The sequence below is a fragment of the Erinaceus europaeus genome, chromosome 1 (assembly GCF_950295315.1).
Source record: "Erinaceus europaeus chromosome 1, mEriEur2.1, whole genome shotgun sequence".
NCBI lineage: Eukaryota > Metazoa > Chordata > Mammalia > Eulipotyphla > Erinaceidae > Erinaceus > Erinaceus europaeus.
In genome coordinates this window covers 6,423,176-6,447,054 of record NC_080162.1, presented here as the reverse complement: position 1 = coordinate 6,447,054, position 23,879 = coordinate 6,423,176, and the positions used below count along the sequence as shown (strand labels likewise).

The following is a 23,879-nucleotide window of genomic DNA, read 5'->3' as shown; positions in this document are numbered from 1 at the left end:
GGAAGTGAAGCTCCAGGACATATTGGTGGGGTCCTCTGCCCAAGGAAGTCCAGTTGGCATCTTGGTAGCATCTGGAACCTGGTGGCTGAAAATGAGTTAACATATAAAGCCATACAAATCATGAACCTAAAGGCTGGAATATTGCAGATAAAGATTTGGGGTCTCCATTTTGAAAATAGCTAGTAGGTCTATTTTAGGTCTATTCCAAGGGATCCATAACTTTATCAGTTTTTGCCTGAGCCTGACATCTGATATGCAGGTGGATCCAAGTCATTATCTGGGGAGATGATGTCATGGCTGGAAAAGGGACCAGAAAACTGGATCAGGGAAGAGAATAGCTCCCAAAAATGGGAAAAGTGTATAAATATTGTTGACTGTAAACCCCATCGATTTGATCTGGGGCCCATATTCTAAGCTTCCAGAATGAACCTACTGTAGCTTAACTTGGCACCTAAGATTTTAGGTTAAATCAGGTTTTAAATCAGATAGACCAGGGTTATATTCTGACTTAACACTTATCAGTGACATTGGGAACAGTATTAATTTGTCTAGATTTGTTATTTCACTTATTATAACAAAAGATTATCTGACAAAACATAACCTTCACCATTTTGCATTTCTAGTGATTGTCAAGCTATACTTTTAAATGGGTACATGGAGCAAGTCTCAGCCCTTCTAATCTCTCACTGTGTATGAAGGTTACCTATTCTACATACTCAGTATTAAGACTTTTTTTTCTTCTTTTCCCAAAAGAATGCCTTTCCCATGGAGAATGCCATAGGTTGTACTGTTGTAGAAATAGAAATGGATGGTTGAAATTGCTCAGGTTTTACATGGGGTTTTTTGACTATGTAAAAAAAAAAAAATGTAGGATGGTGTCATTTTAGCCTATAGTAAGATGAAGTTCAGTTATATGAGTATCACATGCGATACAATACATTTCAGATATAAACATACAAATGGAACCTGAGTAGATTTATAAATATAGCACTATCAGTAAAGGAGTGAAAAGTAATTTTGAATGATATCTATCTATTAAATGATGTCAGATCCAAGTGTTCTTATAATCCTGTTTTTGCATTATAGAAGCATCCCTTTAAGGTTTTTTTTTTTTCTTTTTTCTGGTACCTAGCAAGAAGCTGAGCTATCAAAAAGACAGAGCTAATAAATTTATAAAAAAAGAAACATAGCTACTCAAAACCAGTGTGTGAGAAAGAAGTGGAAGAGATCAAGAAAAGTTTCAAAGAGGGAGTAAGAAGGATATAAAAGGTTAATATGCTCAATAAAGCATTTCAAAAAAGTTCAGAAAGTGTCAGTATACCCATGAACAAATTAAGACTGAATAAGCAATTTAAGTTAACTTTAATAGAGTTATTATGACTCACTATGCTCTGTCAAAGATGTGATTTATCTATGTAACACAGACTTTACAAGGTGACCATGGAGACCAAGTTTCCATGTTGGAAAAAAAAATATATATATATGTATTTTAAATTTGTGTTTAATTACTAAATCATATGATTGGATTAGGGTACAGTCTTTGGGAATTATACATGTGTCTGTTATGTAGACTGAATGTACTTGTGTCATCTAGTTTCACTAAATATATGTAGTAACTGAACTGGACCAAAGTTATTTGGTTCACCAGATTTGCTGGTTTTCCTAGCTCTAGATATTGTGTAGAATAACATAGACATCGGGAGTCGGGCGGTAGCACAGCTGGTTAAGCGCATGTGGCGCAAAGCGCAAGCACCGGCATAAGGATCCGGGTTCGAGCCCAAGGCTCCCCACGTGCCGGGGAGTCTCTTCACAGGCGGTGAAGCAGGTCTGCAGGTGTCTTTCTCTCCTCCTCTCTGTCTTCCCCTCCTCTGTCCATTTCTCTCTGTCCTATCCAACAACGACGACATCAATAACAACAACAAGAAAACAAGGGCAATAAAACGGAATAAATAAATAAATATTAAAAAAAAGAATAACATAGGAATCTCCTGTCTAATGTTTTCTGTCCTTATGTTTTCAGATTACATGAGTTCCCGTGAATTCCTCTTAATTTATTATGTCGAGGTTATTGTATTTATAAATGATAATGTCTTTAAACTGAATGCCTTAGCAGAACTGACATATGATGGGATGACTTACATGGGATGTTGTTGGCTACATAAAAAAAACAAACAAAAAAAAACATATGGGAGTCAGGCCGTAGTGCAGCAGGTTAAGTGCAGGTGGCACAAAGCACAAGGACCAGAGTAAGGAACCAGGTTCGAGCCCCCGCTCCCCACCTGCAGGGGAGTGGCTTCACAGGCGGTGAAGCAGGTCTGCAGGTGCCTGTCTTTCTCCCCCCCTCTCTGTCTCCCTCCCTCCATTTCTCTCTGACCTATCCAACAACAACATCAATAACAGCAACAATAATAGCTACAACAACAACAAAAAAAAAACATGAAATGATGCCATTTATTTCAGACTACAGTAAGATGAAGTTAAGTCCTTGGCATGACTCCAATACTTAAAAATTGCTTTTTAGAGAGCTATGTATGCACAAGACATGAAATAAAATGGACAGTTTTCTGCAAGGATCATTTTTACAAGTTATTTCTGTGTGCAAAGAATGGAATCAGGAAATTATGATTTTCTTGAGACTTTTTTTTTTTTATTTGATAAAAAACACTAGCATACGCTAAAACACACTTAACATGTAGGTACATTCTCTAATGTTCTTGATATTAAGACTAATTGGTCCGAGATCTTTGTAGTTGTTGTTGCTATTATTATTTTTTTTTTAATTTTTTTAATATTTATTATTTATTTATTTATTCCCTTTTGTTGCCCTTGTTGTTTTATTGTTGTAGTTATTGTTGTTGTTGTTGGATAGGACAGAGAGAAATGGAGAGAGGGAGGGGAAGACAGAGAGGAGGAGAGAAAGATAGGACACCTGCAGATCTGCTTCACCGCCTGTGAAGCAACTCCCCTGCAGGTGGGGAGCCGTGGTTCAAACCGGGATCCTTATGCCGGTCCTTGTGCTTTGCGCCACCTGCGCTTTGCCCGCTGCACTACAGCCCGACTCCCTGTTGTTGCTATTATTTTAAATTAGATAATCCTGAAAGTATGACACAGGTATTATAACAACTCTTTCTTTACCCTCGACATAGATTTATCTGCTAGGAGATACATGAGAACATTTCTTTTCTGGATTCCTGTCATCCCCTCGAAAGTGCATTGGAAAAGGAAATTGTGTTCCATTCACATATATGCAAAAGAACTTCAGATTTTTGCTAATCTGAATTTTTTCTTTCTGTAGGGCTCACAGTTTATTTATTTTCAGAAATATTGGAATATATATTTTAGGAATTTCAAATTTTACTTAACATTAAATTCTCTGTAGGAATAGGAACTTATAAACATCAAAATCTTTTCTGTTAACCTGCTTTTCTGTTTGTATTTTTCTCTAGAGACAATCCTTTTTTTTTGTGATTTGTTGCCCTTGTTGTTTTATTGTTTTTGTTGTTGTTAGATAGGACAGAGAGAAATCGAGAGAGGAGGGGAAGACAGGGAGGAGGAGAAAAAGATAGACACCTGCAGACCAGCTTTACAGATTGTGAAGCGACTCTCCTGCAGGTGGGGAGCCGGGGGCTTGAACCGGGATTGTTCCACCCCGCCAGTCCTTGGGCTCCGTGCCACATGCAGTTAATCCGCTGTGCTACCACCGGACTCCAGAGACAATATTTTTATATGCTCTGGTATCCTGGAGAAGAATCAGAGGGCAGCGCAGAATTACCAAGTATCCAGGAGGCTGGAAATCTTAATTTGAAACAGTATTTTGCCACACTGTTATGATAGGGCATTAGAAAGGTGTTTTTTTATAAAAAGAAAAAAAATACTCTAGAAGGCTATGGGTCTATGAGTATGACAATTATAAAGATGTCATGATTGTTAAAGAGATGACAAGCACTACAGTAAGACTCACCTGGAAGTAATTATAGTTCAATGACTCTGGAACAGGTGAAAATTTATATTTATCTTACCCTAGTCTACTTTTGCCTGTATGTACAATCTAGTGGGAATGAACACTCAACAAATTTAAACAGGAAGAAAAAAAAAGTCAACTTAATGAGTGTTTGAGACAAAGGAGGAAATATTTTGTATATATAATGACCTTGCTCCAAAGGTAAAAACTCACTCATATATTATAAGCTCTATCAGGAGGGATGCGGCCATTAAGAATGGAGATTTAAGTACTCTTATCAGCTTAGACATGGCTGCTCTCGATTAAGTTTATATTTGTTTGCACACACTTTCTTTTCTCTCCTCTTCTTTTCTCTTTTTAAATTTTTAAAAAAAATTATCTTTATTTATTGGATAGAGACAGCCAGAAATTGAGAGTGTAGGGGAGATAGGGAGAAAGACAGACACCTGCAGACCTGCTTCACTGCTTGTAAGCTTTCCCCCTGCAGGTGGGAACTGGGGGCATGAACCTGGGTCCTTGAGCACTGTAACATGTGCACTCAACAAGGTGCCCCAGCAGCTGGCCCCTCTTTATCAAGTCCCTATTTATCAAGTCTTGCTTATAAGTGAGATCATTCAGTATTTGTCCTCTTTTTTGGCTATTCTCACTTAACATGATGTCTTCTAGTTCCATCCACAGTGTCTCAAAAGCAATGGCAGATTAATTCCTAATACCAAAAATATTTATTTATTGAGACAGAGAGAAGGAAGGGGGGAGGTAGAGTGGATAACTGCACCGCTCTGGGGTATGCCACGTTGGGATGAAACCAGGGGGTCTTAGCTTTGGAAGTTCTGCACTCTTCTGGATGAACCAGTTCCCTGGCAACAATATTCCTAACATTTTTCTTTGCTTATAATTTTTTTATTGAGAAAATTAATGGTTTACATTAGAGTTTTTGATACATATGAAAAAATTAGACAATTTTCTGCAAAATACTGTCAACCCCAGCTAAAGTCCTTCTCCACTATCATGATTTTTTTTTTAATTATTTTATTTAGTGAGAGAGACATACCAGATCACTGCTCAGCTCTGGTTTATATGGGGGTGCTGGAAATTCAGCCTGAAACCTCAGAGTCTCAGAACAGAAATTCATTTTTTGCATAACCATTATGCAGTCTCCTCAACCCAGTGATAGTTTGTGAATCTATGGCCCCATGTATACAAATCTAACCCTTTTACCTGCTAAACCACCTGTGTAGTGGGTGATTCATTTTATTTCATGTACTTATGTATGGAATAACTTATTGGAGTCAGTAAACATAGTACAAATAATCTGTGTACTAAATAAGCTTTATTCTCCATTTCAGACTTTAGTCTCTAAAATTTCATTTCATATTTCCTGACTACACCTTTATATTAACATAGAGACAGTATTTAAAGCTTTATTTTATATTTTTTGTATTTATTTATTTATTTATTTAATTTTTTATTTTTTTTTATTTAAGAAAGGATTAATTAACAAAACCATAGGATTAATTAACAAAACCACACAATTCCCACCACCCAATCTCCATATCCCACCCCCTCCCATGATAGCTTTCCCATTCTCCATCCCTCTGGGAGCATGGACCCAGGGTCATTGTGGGTTGCAGAAGGTAGAAGGTCTGGCTTCTGTAATTGCTTCCCCGCTGAACATGGGCGTTGACTGGTCGGTCCATACTCCCAGTCTGCCTCTCTCTTTCCCTAGTAAGGTGTGTCTCTGGGGAAGCTGAGCTCCAGGACACATTAGTGAGGTCTTCAATCCAGAGAAGCCTGGCCAGCATCCAGATGGCATCTGGAACCTAGTGACTGAAAAGAGAGTTAACATACAAAGCCAAACAAATTGTTGAGCAATCATGGACCCAAAGCTTGGAATAGTGGATAGGAAGCTATTTATTTATTCCTTTTTTGTTGCCCTCATTTTATTGTTACAGTTATTATTGTTGTTGTCGTCGTTTTTGGATAGGACAGAGAGAAATGGAGAGAGGAGGGGAAGACAGAGAGGGGGAGAGAAAGACAGACACCTGCAGACCTGCTTCTCCTCTTGTGAAGCGACTCTCCTGCATGTGAGAGCCAGAGGCTAGAACCAGGATCCTTCAGCAGGCCCTTGTGCTTTGCGCCAAGCGAGCTTAACTCACTGCACTAGCGACCAACTCCAGCATTTAAAGCTTTTACATAAGCCTGTATGAAGTTCTTCACTGATGGAATGCTTTCTTCACAAATACAGGCCTTACCAGGCTCACTAACTTTCTGCTGTTGGTTTTGTTTACTTGAAGCACTGACAAGATACTTTGCTGGTAACTTAATTGCATGGAATTTGATAAGAAATATTTCTACCAAAAATAGTCACCACAGGAAGAGCTCCTTAGTAACAAAAGAAACTACTTTTGTAAAAAAATAAAGATTGTTTAATACTTAGCTTATCAAATTCATTTAAAATAGTAATATGAATGAGAAATTTGATGTAACATTTGCAAGGAAGAAAAGAAATAAAACTCAGGTTTAATCATACACTACACAGAGATTTATTTTACATAGATATATGACAAATAAGGATTCAAAATAAAATGAGTTATAATCACATTAATCTATTCTATCACAAACTTTTTATAGAACATTGGAGTAATAAGACCATTTGCATTGTACATTTGTAAATATCTAGGAAGAGTTGGTAATACTAAATTAGATCATACTGATATCTGGAAAGTGAAAATAACTTTCTGAAGCATAAACTCCAGAGAATAATCTGCTCTTAAAAACTGAGTTATAGTGGACAGGATTGGATAGCACAATGGTTATGCAAAGAGACTCTCATGACTTAGACTTTCAAATTCCAGGTTCAATTCACCATACCACAAGCCAGAGCTGAGCAGTGTCCTGGTAAAAAAAAAAAAAAAAAAAAAAAAAAAACTAAACCAAGCAAACAAACAAAAAACAAGTTATAGAATGTAAGCTACACCATAAAAAAAAAAAAAGGTCTGTTTTCTATGGCAAGTCAGCAATCCAATGCATCCAGCATAATACTTGATGTAGAATAATAATAAGCCATATGCTGACTCACATGTATATAATTCGTATACAGTTTGAGAAAGTATGAAGTGGAGTGGTACTGAATTATATCTGCTCTAAGATCTGAGCTGAGAATATGTGCATATTCTTCCAACTGACCACTGTGCAAGGCATCTGGAAAAATTCCAGGAGGCAACACACTCTTGAGCCTGGAGAGTTAGCTCAGTAGCCCATGTCATCATACTTTTCATGTTTGAGGTTCTGGGTTCAATTCCTGACACTGGAAACAATAAGAAAGACCAAAGGGGGAAAAAAAAAAAGAAAAAGAAGAAAAATAAAAGAAGAAAAGAAACAAGTAACAAATGGGACAGTGATGTTCTATTTTCTCTCTAAATTAAAAAAAAAAAAAAAAAAAGATATTTGGGTGGTCCAGGAAGTGGTGCAGTGGGTATAGCATTGGACTCTAAAGGATGAGGTCTTGAGTTCAATCCCCAGCAGCACATGTACCAGAGTGATGTCTGTTTTTTTTCTCTCTCTGTCTTCTTCTGTCCCTCTCATTGATAAATAATAAATAAATAACATTTTTAAAAAACACGGTGAAGCAATCCATTTCAGGGATACCGGATGGTCTATGGGCTCGTCAAGCTCCTGCACTGTTTCCTCTTCTCATTTATCAATCTTGAAGGATGTCTGATCTGTCAGGATGTCTGCATGACTGAGCAGTTGTTTAGATAAGTAAGATGCATTTTGCATTAAATGTAGTCCCAGGCCTGTGAAATAGCTCACTTGAGCAGTGTGCTGCTTGCTCGTGTTTGCCACTCAGATTTAAGCTCAGGCCTCATGGCATAGAAGGGATCTTCAATGCTCTGATCTCATTCATTCTCTCTCTACCTCTCTACTCTTCTGCTTCTATCTTAAATAAATAAATGCATAAATGAAATCAACTTAGTTAAGTTCTTTGCCATTTACACTCAATATATCCATGTACTTTTTCTTTTTTTAAATTTTTATTTATCTATTTTTCCTTTTTGTTGTCTTGTTGTTTTTTATTGTTATAGTTATTATTATTGCTATTGATGTTGTCATTGTTGGATAGGACAGAGAAAAATGGAGAGAGGAGGGGAAGACAGAGAAAGGGAGAGAAAGACAGACACCTGCAGACCTGCTTCACACATTGTGAAGCAACTCCCTTGCAGGTGGGGAGCTGGGGGCTCCAATATACTTCCTTTTTCAAGATATTTATATTTTATACTGTTTAACTTCTTTCCTCACACTAAACTCTACTCTCTAAAACAGAAGTGATTCTCTCTTGGAACATAGTAACAATACCATTGGTATCCCTGGTCTCCCTAATACATAGAATACATTTTATCAATATTTGTGATACTAAGAGAGTTTGAATATGTTTTCCTATATTACTTATTGATGACAAAGTACAATTGACTTACACATGAGAAATGCACTCCTTCCCCCAAGAATCCTGAACATCTCCATACATATAATTCTAGCCAGCCAAGAAAAAAGCTTCAATTGCAAGCCTTCATTAAAAAAAAAATGTTTAGGGGGCCCGACGGTAGTGCAATGGGTTAAGTGCACATGCCACGAAGCACAAGGAGCTGTATAAGGATCCTGGTTCAAGCCCCCTCCTGCTCACCTGCAGGGGAGTCGCTTCACAGGCTATGAAGCAAGTCTGCCAGTGTCTTTCACCTTCTCTGTCTTCCCCTCCTCTCTTGATTTCTTTATGTCCTATCCAACAATAATGACAATAATCATAACAACAACAATGATAAACAACAAGAGCAACAAAAGGGAAAAAAGCCTCCAGCAACAGTGGATTCATAGTGCAGCACCGAGCCCCAGCAATAACACTGGAGGCAAAAAAAAAATAAATAAAGTTTAAATAAATGTATGATTTTTATATAAGAGTGACACAGGCAAAATAGAAAAAGATGAAAGATTCTCTTGTTTGAGGATGACTTAAAATTTTTTTTTTTATTTAAGAAAGGATTAATTAACAAAATCATAGGGTAGGAGGGGTACAACTCCACACAATTCCCACCACCCAATCTCCATATCCCACCCCCTCCCCCGATAGCTTTCCCATTCTCTATCCCTCTGGGAGCATGGACCCAGGGGAGGATGACCTTTTTTAAAATTATTCTGTGCAGAACCCCAAGATAAGAAAGAGGAGTATAAGAATAGGAATATCAAGACCAAGAGGGAGCAGCAGATAGAAGGGAGCAGATGAATTGAGAAATTACAATCGTGACAGAAAGAAAGAGTATTTGGTTGAATTGAGGTGAAAAATCAGAACTGGTAACAGACATTTATTTGTGTAGTAAGTCAAACAATGGAAGATAACTGGCCTATAAGCCCTAAGAAAGTGGGGAAGCCAAACCTTTCTACAAGGGATAATTCAAATGTTAATCATTTGTCGTAGGGCAGCCCCCCTGCTCCATCCTCCATTGCTGACACTATGGCCTATTTACATAATCATTGTTTTGCCTGAAAGATTCCCCACCCATCTCTTTGATCTATCTTCTTTCTACCTTGAGACCTGCCCTGCCTGCAGGGCACATTAATTCCACCACTTAAAACCATAGCAACCATTGCAATGGACACTTTCTACCTTCCAAATCTTTCTTTTCTCTACCTCCTTTCCTAGCCATCTCCCCCAACTTGCCACTTCCAGTTTTACCCTACAAAGTCCACTTCTGTTCCTGGTTTCACCCTCTTCTCTTTTCTTTCCTAAGTCTTGACTTGGAGAAGGGCTGGTGTGCAGAGCAGGAGACGGCCATTGTGGTTTGGCACCACGTGGCTTAATCCACTGTGCTCACACCGGACTCTGGGGCTCCTGCATGAATAAAGAATTGTATTACCATGCTGCCACAAGTTCCTGGTCTCTGTCCCAGAAAGCTAGCCTGGCAATCATTGTAGAGCAGCATCTCTGTCTCAGTACAGACTAATTAAAGAGCTTAAGAACCATCTTTCATCATCCTCTGCAATTTATACAGAGATGACCAGAGTAAACCCACCTTACTGTTTTATCAGGAAAAAGTCTTTTATCTAGAACAATTTTTAGCCTAAATTCTACAGAATTGAAACTTGAGTCATTTCTCTCTCTCTTTACTTTTTTACGGAGAATATGCTTTGATTTAGAAACATGCAGACTGATTTTTATTCAGACTCATAAAAAATACAACCACAAAAAACGTATTATTATGGGTCTTAATGATAAAATTATTAATCAGAAGGGAAAGGCTAATGATATTTTTGTCAAGACTGCCCTCTAGTGGATAATGGGCAGTAGAACAGGACCTACCTTTGCAGCATCAGAAAGGATTTGTACAGAAGCAGATCTGTGTATGTTTGTCCCCAGACATCCCTGAATCACAAGTACTGACTATGCACATTGACTTTGCATTTCAATAACTTTTCTCATCTGAAAAAATCCATCTTGCCAGATCTGTTTGAAACTCTATGTTCATCCTAACCACAATAAAAGATTATGACTCCAAAATGTGTCTGCTGCACCATTCAAAGAAATACTGGTACCTTCATTGTATTGGGTTCTATTTCAGCCTATCAGCAGCAAGCAAACTAAAGGAAGGGATACTGTTTAATAGTTGTCAATTATTTACAGCCTTAGGTTTGTGAAGTCTCACTGGTGTCAAATCCGCCATGCAAGGTCAGTTGAGTGAGTCTTGTGAGTTCAATAGCGCTTAAAAAAAGGGGGGCAGGTGGTGGCACACCTGGTTAAGCACATACATTACAGTATGCAAGGTCCCGGGTTCAAGCCCCTGGTCCCCACCTGCAGGGGGAAAGCTTCATGAGTGGTGAAGCAAGGCTGCAGGTGTCTCTCTCTGTCTCTTCCCCTCTCTATTTCCCTCTCCTTTCGATTTCTCTGTCCCAAATAAATAAATAAAAATAATTTTTAAAAAAGTTTGGGAATCAGGCGGTAGCACAGCAGGTTAAGCACATGCTGGGCAAAGCACAAGGACCGGCATAAGGATCCTGATTTGAGCCCCTGGGTCCCCACCTGCAGGGGAGTCGCTTCACAGGCGGTAAAGCAGGTCTGCAGGTGTCTGTCTTTCTCTCCCCCTCCTCTCTCCGTTCTCTCTGTCCTATCCAACAACAAATGCCATCAACAACAATAATAACTACAAAAATAAAAAACAATGGCAACAAAAGCGAAAATAAATTTTAAAAAAGTTTCCGTGGGTCAGGCCGTAGTATACGGGTTCAAGCCCCCAGTTCCCCACCTGCAGGGGGGTTCACTTTACAAGCAGTGAAGCGGGTCTGCAGGTGTCTTATCTTTTTCTACCCCGTCTTCCCCTCCTCTCTCAATTTCTCCCCATCCTATATTATAAAGAGAGAGAGAGAGGGAAAGAGAGAGGGAGAGAGGCCTCCAGGAGCAGTGGATTCATAGTGCAGAGAACCCCAATGATAACCCTGGAGGAAAATAAAAACGGTTTGTGCATATAGTGTTATTAGAATCTGAATGACATACTGGGGAAAAAATCTCACATTTATTTCTGAAAAGTAAAATTCTCTTCATATACCTTCTAAGATTAGCATAAAAATATCCCATTCGGAGTGGGGGAAGAAAATTCAGAGAAACGTACGGAGTATATGTGATTTTTAAAACATATGCAGAATATGTATATTGTTGGATTCTATCTTTTCCCCCCCTAAATATTTGATGTTTCAATTTAAGGGCACAAAATAATTCCCACTCTTTTAGTTATATAGATTCAGTTATTAAATAAATGACTACTCTTGAAAAGAGGAGAAAATATGCATTCAAATCTTTCAAAAATATACCCCCTGCCAGCAACCCCCAAGATCAATATCTGCAACTACCTCATTAGAGATAATCTGTGTTTTCTAAGCTATATCACTTCTTGAGATTCTAAAGCTCCTAATTTCGAAAGGGAGTCTTCTTTTCAAAGAAGCTGTGCATACAAAACAGAAAATTACAGCCAGTTTCTGATTCTGCTTACAGTCCAACATGACCTACTTTTTATTGAAGTCTGAAGGTGTTTTTGCATACTCAGAACTCAGAAATAAAATTTACTGTGAAAAAAAAAGGCTAACTCTATTTGATTGTAATTGATAATTAGCCTGACCTCCTGTCATTGAGGTGTTTAGAATCAGTTAATGTATTTCCAATGTCCATTGTAAAGGAAAATGACTATGTCAGAGAAAATATCAAAGGTTATGTAGATTATTCTTTCATGAGATTTTAATATCAAGTGAGGAAAAGATGACTTCCAGAGAACTATGATTAAACATTTAGCTTTGAGCTCAAATATACTTGACCCAAAGTGACACAAATATTCCAGTATGAAAATGATTGTAAAATAAGTGAACTTTAAAAACAAATTAGACGCTATTAGTAAGTACCATTTTTGAGAGAATCATACTGATTTTTCTATAAAATATAAAAAATCGAGGAAAAGATTTTGACCTAAGGGTCCCAACTGTTAATTGGGTTCTATGAAATACACATACAAATTTAGGCAAAACATCACTGGCCTATCTATGAAATTAGGCTCTTTATCTGTCAAATGTCAACAAAATAGCATGAAGTTGGAGACATATTTTTCTTGGATCATCACGGTGTCTCTAATTCCTGGCACATAAAAGCAGACATAAAATTGTGTCCCTAATAAGTGATAAAGTTTTCTTTGACTGACTACATGAGTGGTACAGTACTTATATCAGTGAATTGGAGAAACGACAAAACATACATTTAAATTAACCTTGAAAACAAGTCTTTAAGTAAATTGTGTTTTGTGTGTTTATAGGGACATCTCAGCCTGTTGAATACATGTCATACCGAGTGCTGTAAAGAAAAAAAAAAAATCCTTAACCATTTTTGTTTGTAATATGCAAAATGGACTCAAGGAATATTTCTCAGATTATATTTTAATACTCTAATCATATCACTATGATAAGCATTTAAAGTATTTGTAGTTGTGAAGAAAACTTTAAGAGACTTTAAAATTTAATCCCAACAAAGAAAAAAAAATCTTCATCTATCTCTTTGAATGATACTTTTAACAAAATTCTGTCTTCTCTGTGTTCGAACTCAGAACTACAACATACCATCAAAAAGCACCATTAGGGAAAAATGTAAGCTTCGAGTGAGCCCCCAGAAGGTGGGTTTTGTGGAATGCGAGGTGAAATGGTTTAGCATAGTGAATATCACACCCATTGCTATTTACCTATTTACCAGCACGTCCACCAGGCCCTCTGGGATGCTATCCTCAAGTGACAATAGTGGCTTTGAGGTGAACGGGCTGCGAAATGTGAAGAAGTGAAGCTGGCCTCCTAAACGCGCCCTTCGCCTGGTTTCTGTGGCCACACTGAGCTCCTAATCGTGTTTTCCAGGACATGAACGATTATCCTCCAGTGTTCAGTAAACGCATCTACAAAGGGATGGTGGCTCCAGATGCTGTCAAGGGGACCCCGATCACAACTGTTTATGCTGAAGATGCGGACCCTCCTGTGAGTAGAAGGCGCTGATTACACTGCTCTGACGTGTAGTGAGGAGAACTTGTGCACTTGTGTGGGACTGAACTGCCATGCCCGCACAGGTGGTTTGTTTCATTCTGTTCAACTGTGTCTTCCCTGATGTGGTCACTGAGAAAGACCGTATTTCATGGAATTATTATCAGACTTCAGGAATGTGCTTTTCATTATGTTAAAATGTACTAGTTGCTACTTTCTTTTTATTTTTTTATTATTATTATTATTTGCCTCCAGGGTTATTGCTGGGGCCCAGTGCCTGCACCATGAATCCGCTGCTCCTGGAGGCCATTTTTCCCCCTTTTGTTGCCCTTGTTGTTGTAGCCTCGCTGTGGCCACCACTATTGCCATTGTTGATGTTGTTCATTGTTGGACAGGACAGAGAGAAATGGAGAGAGGAGGGGAAGACGGGGGGGGGGGGGGGGGGAGAAAGACAGACACCTGCAGACCTGCTTCACCGCCTGTGAAGCGACTCCCCTGCAGGTGGGGAGCCGGGGGCTCAAACCGGGATCCTTAAGCTGGTCCTTGCGCTTTGTGCCACGTGCGCTTAACCCGCTGCGCTACAGTTTGACCCCCTTTGCTACTATCTTTCATGGATGATTAATATATGTGGACTGAATCACCTGTGTTTGGAATCACTGTCACTTGAATTCTTTGTTTCCAGTAGTGTTGGCTTAATCTGACAAGTTTTATGCATTTGTTTATTTATAGACAGGGAAGCAGAGGAGGAAGAGAGAGAGGGGAAGAGGGTGGGTGACAGAAAGGAAGGCGGGCACAGAGAGAGACAGAGAGGCTACAGAAGTAAAGAGCTCTTTAACTCAGGAGGGGCCACGCTCAAAGCTGGGGCATTTTCTATTCATATGTGACTATTTTGTTAGGAAACTCTAGAGTATCACTTAATACTTGATGTAGTAAATCTAGGACTCAAAAACTGTACATGCTTAAAACGTACTTAGTAAGTTATTTTAGCATTCGGGAGCTGGCCTTTTTATTTTTTTGTTACCCTGAATTATTTTTCAGTGTAAACATTATTATAGCAGCAGTGAGATAAAATTTCCTTAATGTATTAAACAGACTATACGCTAGTCCCTGCATTAAACGGACTATATACTAGTACCTGCATTAAATGGACTATAAACTAGTACCTGCATCAAAATATATGCATAAACTAAAAGATTTATAGTCAGAAAGTATTTATTATTCTCAAACCAGATTATAAAGACTAATTAGTTTTAAATCTATGAAGGGTATAATCTAGAAGATATTAAGTGAGCCATTGTAGAATAAAATATCCAAATTCTATGCGTGATTCAGATGTTTTTTTCTTTTATTTTTGTCTTAATTTTTATTTGGACTGCCACCAGGGTTATTGCTGGAGCTTGGTGACTGCACAAGGAATCCATTACTCCTCACTGTCATCTTCTTCCTTTTTCATTTCAATTCATTTCATTTATTTGATAGGACAGATAGAAACTGTGAGAAGAAGGCTAAAGAGAGGGAGAGAAAGAGATAGGACAGCTGCAGACTTGCTCGACCACTCGCGAGCACCCCCCATCCAGCCCCGTCTGTCCCCCCACACCAGCCCAGTCCCCCCCCCCCCCGCCCCCGCAAGTGTGGAGCAGGGGCTCAGTCTTGGTCTTCAAGCATAGTGATAATGTGTGCCTAGCTGGTTTTTGTTTTTGATTTAATAGAGACAGAGAAGACAGAGAAAGTGGAAGACCACATCACTGAAGCTTCTTTCAGTGTGGGCCAGGTTTGAATCTGAGTCCCACACAGGACAAGGCAGCACACTTACCGAGTGAGCTATTTCACTGACTCTAGAAATTTCGGTTTTTTTTTTTTGCCCACACAGATAGGATTTACATAATCCCCTACACTTAGTAAAGGGTGAATGGTTGTCATAAGACTTTCCAGCTTAACATGTGACAATTTGCAATGTCTATTGTGGCTACAAGGTCTTAACTATAACGTTAACATGAGGCAATGAACTTTCACTTAGAAGAGGGTTTTTTTTTTTTTTTTTTTTTTAGTTTTTTTTATTTATTTAAAAAAGGAGACACTAACAAAACCATAGGATAAGAGGGGTACAACTCCACACAATCCCCACCACCACATCTCCACATCCCCTCCCCTCCCCTGATAGCTTTCCTATTCTTTATCCCTCTGGGAGTATGGACCCAAGGTCATAGTGGGATGCAGAAGGTTTGGCTTCTGTAATTGCTTCCCTGCTGAACATGGGTGTTGACAGGTCAATCCATACTCACAGCCTGTCTCTCTCTTTCCCTAGTAGGTTGTATTCTGGGGTAGCTGAGCTCCAGGACACATTGGTGGGGTTGTCTGTCCAGGGAAGTCTGTTTGACATCCTGCTGGCCTCTGGAACCTGGTGGCTGAAAAGAGAGTTAACATACAAAGCCAAACAAGTTGTTGAACAATCATGGACCTAAAGACTGGAGAGTTTTTTTTTTCTCTTTTTTTTTTTTTTACCTGAGGGTATTAAAACATTTGTGGATGTGATTTTTGGTTCTGGAGAAAATGTTAGTCATTCTTTCCTTTTCTACCTTACTGTGTGTGTGTGTGTGTGTGTGTGTGTGTGTGTGTGTGTGTGTGTGTGTGTGAGGGTTACTGATTTATTATCGTGCAACTCTGGATGCAAACGTACAACTTCTCATATCCCTGCAATAGGCATCCACACGACAGGCTTTTCTCTAGCTGAGGCCCTATTCCACCATCCTACGTGAGGACCCCAGAGCCTCGCCACCCCATCTTTCTCCTCCCTTCCCCAGTTTTGCTTTGCTATAAAACACTCAGGCCATTTTGATTACCTTGAATACCCCAGTAGACATGGTGAATGTGAAATAAGCAATTTCTCTGTAGTTTAAAATATTTGTTTACTTATTTATCTACAAGAAAGAGAAGAGAAAGAATGAGAGCATCTCTCTGGCATCTTGCAATGCAAGGGATTGAACTCAGGACTTCATGCTTGCAAATTCAGTGCTCCAGACACTATACCACTTCCTGTTCTTTTTTTTTTTCCCAGCACTGTGACCTTTTTATTTATTTATTTTTATTAGTTATTTAGTAATTTGATTGACATTGTGGGATAAGAGAGGTAAAATTCCACACAATTCCCACTACAAGAGTTCCGTAGCCCATCCTCTCTACTAAAGCTTACTCATTCTCTATCCCTTGAAGTATGGACCAAAGCTCTTTATGGAGTGCAGAACTCTGCTGGACATGGATGTTGGCAGGTGGATCCACACCCCAGCCCATCTCTCTCTTTCCCTAGTGGGGCAGGGCTCTGGAGAGGTGGAGTTCCAGGACACATTGATGAGGTCATCTGACCAGGGAAGTCAAGTTGCTGTCATGGTAGCATCTGCAACTTGGTGGCTGAAAAGCATTAAGATAGAAAGTGGAACAGTGTGTTTAATAATCAGGGATCTGAAGGTAAGAATATAGAAGGTGATATTTGAGGTCTCCATGCTGGAAGAAGCTAGCAAGTCTGTTTTCGCTATATTTCCATGAACCTGTGACTTAACTCATTTTTGCCGGGGCCAGTCACTTCTCTCCCCTCCATCTTCTCTTTCTTCTTTCCTCCCTTTCTTCATTCCATTCTTCTTTCTTTCTGCCCTTCTTTAGGTCCTTCCTTCTTTCCTACCTGTGTCTGTTTTTCAAGTAAGCTTTCACAGGTATAAAATACTTTCCTATTAGAATATTCATTTAATTGTATTCAGCAGGTATTTTGAATACCATTTCTATACTGATCATTGTGCCATATATATCAGGAATCTTATATGGAACACAGACTTTCAAACAGAAATTATAACATACTGAACTGAATGAATATAAGTAAACATGGTGACTTAAGATACTCATACAGAATTGTGTTAGTGCAAGACCTAACTTAAGGAAGTTTAAAATGTATTAGTGATAAAGACCAAAAGGCACTTGATGTTTAAGTTATGTGGCCCAGTCTAAGTACTGATGGCAGACATCTTTACTCCCGACTTAAATGACCTTGCTATCTGGTTTGACCTTCAGACCACTACACTAGTGTGACAGAAATGGGCTCATTCTATATTTACCTGGATATTTTTTTAGAGAGAAATCTCTATTTTAATATCCTGGAGCTCTTTTATGGGAAACTGACAGGTTCAAAATTTTTATTTCTTTAGAGGATATTCCTGTTTTTCCTTCCTCAAAGTAGTTTTTAATATTTCATGTCTTTATCTTTTAATTTCTATTGACATCAGGGTTATCACTAGGGCTCAGTATTTGTACAATATCACCACTGTCATTATACCATTTTTTTCTTTTCTATTTTTAAATAGATACAAAGACATTGAGATGGAAGTGGGGAGAGAGATGGAAAGAGAAAGAGAGATACCTGCAGCACAACTTCACTCCTCATAAAGTTTCCCCCTGAAAGTGGGGAGTGAGGTATTGATCTTGGGACCTTATACATAGTGATATGGGTTTTCTACCATTTGTACCACCTTTGAGCCCCCAGTACTTAATTTCTGATGATGCTCTCTTTTCAGTAAATGAAAGATGTGTGGGTGAGTCAAGAGGAATACTGAACGTGCTTGTTTCCATTGTAATATATATATCATCAGATTCTGTTTTTTAATCTTTTTTGATATCACACATATACAATGTTGAGATTTCAACTCATTGATTTAATGTTGGTCCACTAAGTAGCATAGTTGTGACTTGACTGTGCTTACAGCAACATGAAGCAAAAGCTCTATTCCATGAATTTTTAGATGTTTTCTTTCTTTCTTTCTTTCTTTAATAGAGACAGAGAGAAACTGAGAGGGGAGGGGGAGGTAGGAAGAAAGAGACAGACACCTGAAGCCCTGATTCACCACTCTTGAAGATTTCCCGCAAATGGGCAACCGGGGCTTGAACCTGGGTCCTTGTGCACTGTCATGTGTGTGCTTAACCAGGTGAGCCAACGCCGGCCCCCCCATGAATTTTTTTTTTTTAGAAAATGTTTATTACATCACAGTCACAAAAGTATTTTACTTGTATTATTGTGTACTGGTATTACAAAAAATACTTTTAACAGATTTGTCAAATGTTTTCTACTTGCTTGCTATTATAAATGTTTCCTATTATATTATTATAAATGTTGCTATTATAGACGTTAAAAGAAAGTTATTTTATTGTATACCCCTCAGGATTATTGTCAGTTCTCATACTTAGAAGCATTATCTAAGGTAACATTCTAAGTTTACTTAATCTCCTATCTTCCAAATTATATGATGATTCTGTTGAGGTTGGGGATAAAAACTTACTCATCTCTATGTGCAAATTTTACTCTGTGCTGGTTGCTTAGTAGTTTCCACACAAGTTGAAGAAACAAGTAGTTATTCCCATGTGTCTCCAAATAATAAAAGCGAACATTTCTGAAATGTAGTTATTTATGACAATGAGAAAACATTTTAATGCCTCCAAACCTCAATTTTGCCAATTTTGGCTCAGAATACTTGAATGGGGGTGATGCATTTATAATATCATACTTAGCAAAGTTTCTCCAACTTCTTATAAAAGCTATTTTTACTGTTCTGCAACAGTAATTTTTATTTCTAGAGGTTGGTCACATTTATTTTCAAGGCATCATGTTTCTTTTGAATGAGTGAGAAATATCCATTTTGAACTGGAAAATGGCAACAACAAAAATCCTTTCGAAAAACCCAGTGAGGTCTTAAAACCAGAGAACAGTATTGTTGCTGACTATAAATTAGGAATCATAAGATGCATGTAGTGCAAATCAAAAGTGTTCTAAAGGGTGTGTGTGTGTGTGTGTGTGTGTGTGTGTTTGGGGAGGGGCTTTCAGCTATTTTTTTCTCACTGAATTAAAGCTGTTAGCACTTTTTTTTTCTTTTTATTTATAAAACAGAAACAGGGACAAAAAACACAGGCTAAGAGGGGTACAACTCCACACAATTCCCACCACCAGAACTCCCTATCCCATCCCCTCCCCTGATAGCTTTCCTGTTCTTTAACCCTCTGGCAGTACGGACCCAAGGTCATGTGGGATGCAGAAGGAGGAAGGTCTGGCTTCTGTAATTGCTTCCCCACTGAACATGGGTGTTGACAGGTCAATCCATACTCCCACCCTGCCTCTCTCTTTCCCTAGTGGGGTGGGGCTCTGGGGAAGCGGGGCTCCAGGACACATTGGTGGGGTCATGTGCCCAGGGAAGTCTGGTTGGCATCATCTTAGCATCTGGAACCCAGTGGCTGCAAAGAGTTAACATATAAATCCAAAAAATTGTTGACTGACTGATTATGAACTTAAAGGCTGGAAGAGTGCAAATGAAGATTTGGGGGTCTCGTTTTGTAGATAGTAAGCATATTTTGTTTTCTCCCTTGCTTCTTTGACAGCACTGATGTTGATGTAGACCTAAATAGTGAATGACTGATCATTTTAGATATTAGAAATTTATAACCTTCTCTATTTGTACGCCAGTGACTCTTCACGTCCAAAACACAAAACGGCAATTGTATTTTCTTCTTTCTTTTTTTTTATTATTCTATTTTTTTAAATATTTATTTTATTTATTCCCTTTTGTTGCCCTTGTTGTTTTATTGTTGTAGTTATTATTGTCGTTGTTGTTGGATAGGAGAGAGAGAAATGGAGAGAGGGAGGGGAAGACAGAGAGGGGGAGAGAAAGATAGACACCTCAGACCTGCTTCACCGCCTGTGAAGCGACTCCCCTGCAGGTGGGGAGCCGAGGTTCGAACCAGGATCCTTATGCCGGTCCTTGTGCTTTGCGCCACCTGCGCTTAGCCCGCTGTGCTACAGCCCGACTCCCTGGCAATTGTATTTTCTACTTGCATTTTTCTGAAGCTAGAACATGCCAAACCCAAACATATGAGGTCCTGTGGAAAAGTTAACTGCCTTATACATAGTTTCCATTGTGACCACATGGGCAGTTTCAATAACTAAGCAAAATCCAGTTATTTCCATGAACAGGAATTACAAACATCCATAAAGTTCTACTTTCCCATTGGTCAGTCTTTGCTTTTATGCCCTTTAGAAGTTCACATTTCTTATTTAGAACAGAGTGATAATTATTGCTGGAGAATTATGCAGATGCAGTCTTTGCCCTCAAGCTTTGCTACTTCCCGCGATATTCTCACAGTGCCTTTCCCAACCAATCCTGTCCAGACACGTGACTCCTGGTTGTTGCCCTATAAAGCCCCTCTCCCCTCTTGCCCAATTTTCACCTCAGTGGTTAGATGCAGAAAAGGGTGGTCCGGGAGGTGGCCATTTTTGCTAGCTCCACGTGGCCCGAACCACTGTGCTCTCACCCAACTCTGAGGTGTCCGTGGGAATAAAGATTTGTGTTCCCTCTCCGCTTTGGATCTCCTCTCTCTCTTCTCCGCAGTGCAGCATGACAAATTATAGCATGTTATAATGCACAAGGGCCCCAGTTCAAGCCCCCAGTCCTCACCTGCAGAGAGAAAGCTTCACAAGTAGTGAAACTGTGTTGCAGGCGTCTCTCTGTCTCTCTCCCTCTGTATCTTTTACTTCTTCTCAGTTTCTGGCTATCTCTACCCAATAAATAAATACAGATTGTTAAAAAAATAAGAAATTGTTAAAAACAAAAGAAATGTGGTCCCTAAATGTTTGTATTTTCCTCAGTAGCAGGAATGTATTCCATATCATTCTCAATCTCACAGTTCTTTTCTTCAGAAAATATTTTTAAAAGAATTTTAAAATTACAGGTGCAGATTTTTTTTTTTTGTGTGTGTGTGTGTGTGTGTGTGTGTGTGTGTGTGTGTGTGTGTGTGTAGAGAGGGAGAACCACTTCTTCTTCTTCTTCTTCTTCTTCTTCTTCTTCTTCTTCTTCTTCTTCTTCTTCTTCTTCTTCTTCTTCTTCTTCTTCTTCTAGCGTTTGCCCTTCTTCTGTAGCCAGTCAACAGCGTCAGGTTGAGCCTGATATAAAATTTCAAGACCTCCTTTGAATCTGGAGAGGTGGCAGTCGTTGACTATGTGGGTCATAGTCTGTCTGGAGAACCACTTATACACAATTTCACTGCTTTTGGGCCATTGATTCACAGATAAAGACACACACACACACACAGAGAGAGAGAGAGAGAGAGAGAGAGAGAGAGATCATAATGCAGAGTTGCCTGCACTGGAACTGGCCTATGTGCAAAGCAAAGCAGGCCCCATATCCAGTGACTTACTCCTGTGGTTTAGTGTGATATATTTTTATCCTTATGTTGAAATATGATCCTTTCTCTAGTCTTTCATAGTTCAAACTGCATGTACAATTACTATTTTTTCCATTTGTATTAGTGATTTAATATTTATTTATAAAATTATGAGATAATAGGCAGAATAATCCCACACACTTCCCACCACCAGAGTTCTGTGTCCCTCTTCCCTCCACTGGAAACTGCAGTGGTTCTCCCAAGGTCACAGGTGTGGGTTGACTATTATTTCTATAACTATAAATCTATATCTTCTCATTTTTCTCTGTGTTGGCAGGTTGCTCCTTCCGTGTTTCCCTAGTGTGGCAGGGCTCTGGAGAGGTGAGGTTCTGGGATGCATTGGTGAAGTCATCTGTCCAGGGACATCAAGATGAAATCCTAGTGTCTTCTGCAGCTTAGTAGCTGAAAGGCAGTAAGATATAAAGCAGGACAAAAGAATTAAAATTATAGTTTCCAGTTGAGAGGATGGGACACAGGACTTGTGGTGAGAACTGTATGGAATTGTACCCCTGTTATCTTACAGTCTTGCTAATCAACACTAAATTACTAATACAAATGTAAACAAAAAAAGTAGCAAGTCCTTAGAATGGAAGAGAAGGCAAGACCATGGGAAAAATGGACAAAAATATAGAGATAGGTATATAGACAGTTATAGAAATAATAGTCAACCCATATATGTGACCTTGGGACAACCACTACAGTTTCCCATGGAGGGAATGAGGACACAGAACTCTGGTGATGAGAACAGTGTGGAATTCTACCCCTGTTATCCCATAATTTGGTCAATCAATGTGAAATCACTAATAGAAAAAAAAGGATAAAATTAAACAATAAACAAGAAGCAAAAAAGTGGGACTAGATCAAATGAGAATAGGAATCTTATGGTGGATAGAAGCTAGGAATTCTATTTTAGGTATGTTCCTTGGGGCTAAAGACTAGTAATTTTAGTTTGAGTCAATAAGGTATATTCACAGGTGAGTGTAAACCCTTTCAACCACTCAAGAGCATTTTCGCTGATTTCTAGAGAACAAAAAGAAAAAAAAAGATAAATTTTCTTTATGATGATGTGTGTCTTATGATTGATTAGAATGCCATAATGGCACCAAATCACCAAATAATAGTCCTCAAATTTCTTAACTTTCTGGGGGGGGGGCTAGATAGCATAATGGTTATGCAAAGAGACTTTCATGCCTAAGGCTTCAAAGTTCCAAGTTCAATCCCACTCACCACCATAAGCCAGAGCAGATCAGTGCTCTGGTAAAATAAATAAATAAATAAATAAATAAATAAATAAATAAATAAATAAATAGCTTAACCTTATCTATATATGTTCTGTAGCAGAAGCCAGTCCAGTAGAATAAAACCAGTAATCGGTGTTATTTATGAATCAATTTTCACTTGGTATGCAGTACTTAAAACTGTTCAGGGCCAGCTGTGTTTTACAATTGTATCTCTACTTCCACATAATTTAGTTCTGTCTGATTTTCACTGATACTGTTTCAGGTCATTTTTTCATCATTCACTATATATTGGCTGGTTTTTAAAGGCTAGATGGATTTAGATTATTGGTAGAAATACAGAATCTGCTCTGGTTTTAAAGACCCCCGCTTACAAACCTTATTTGTTGCTCCTGAAGTATGTCAGAGAAATAACATGTCAGTATTGTTACCGTCACATCAAAGTTGTAAGGGGAATAATCAAGAAATATTTTCATGAGGCCTAGCAGCTTGTTGAATTAGTATGATGCAGTCTCTGCCTGAGTCCCTTTGGTCTTCAATACTGAATTAGCAAGAGAGAACACCAGGAAGCGGTTGGGACTTGGTTTTAAAGTAACAGTGGGCTATAATTACATTTGAAATTATAAATGAATATAAAAGATAAGTTAAGTGATAAAGTTTATGCATGATTAATATCTGGAAAGTGTTTCCTTAAATGTTTAAAATAAACTCTCTGCATAGTAATGCTTCCGTATTACTTTCAATAATAATTCTATTGTTCACATCACTTCGTATTGATATTGCTTTTAACTATCTTAGATATAAATATTCTTTATCTGATTAAGAAATCACTATATATGCTTACAGATTTAGGGTTTTGTTTTTATAAATTTTTACAAAAATGTCTTTCTGTG

General features: G+C 38.5%; 1 protein-coding gene across 1 annotated transcript in view; it reads left to right on the top strand.

The window, feature by feature from the left end:
* PCDH15 (protocadherin related 15) overlaps positions 1-23,879 on the top strand; it is a 448,902-nt gene that overhangs the window by 273,484 nt on the left and 151,539 nt on the right. Inside the window, exon 16 of the mRNA XM_060189089.1 lies at positions 13,385-13,501. Within this exon, the coding sequence (XP_060045072.1) occupies positions 13,385-13,501 (117 nt within the window). The remainder of the gene's footprint in view (positions 1-13,384; positions 13,502-23,879) is intronic.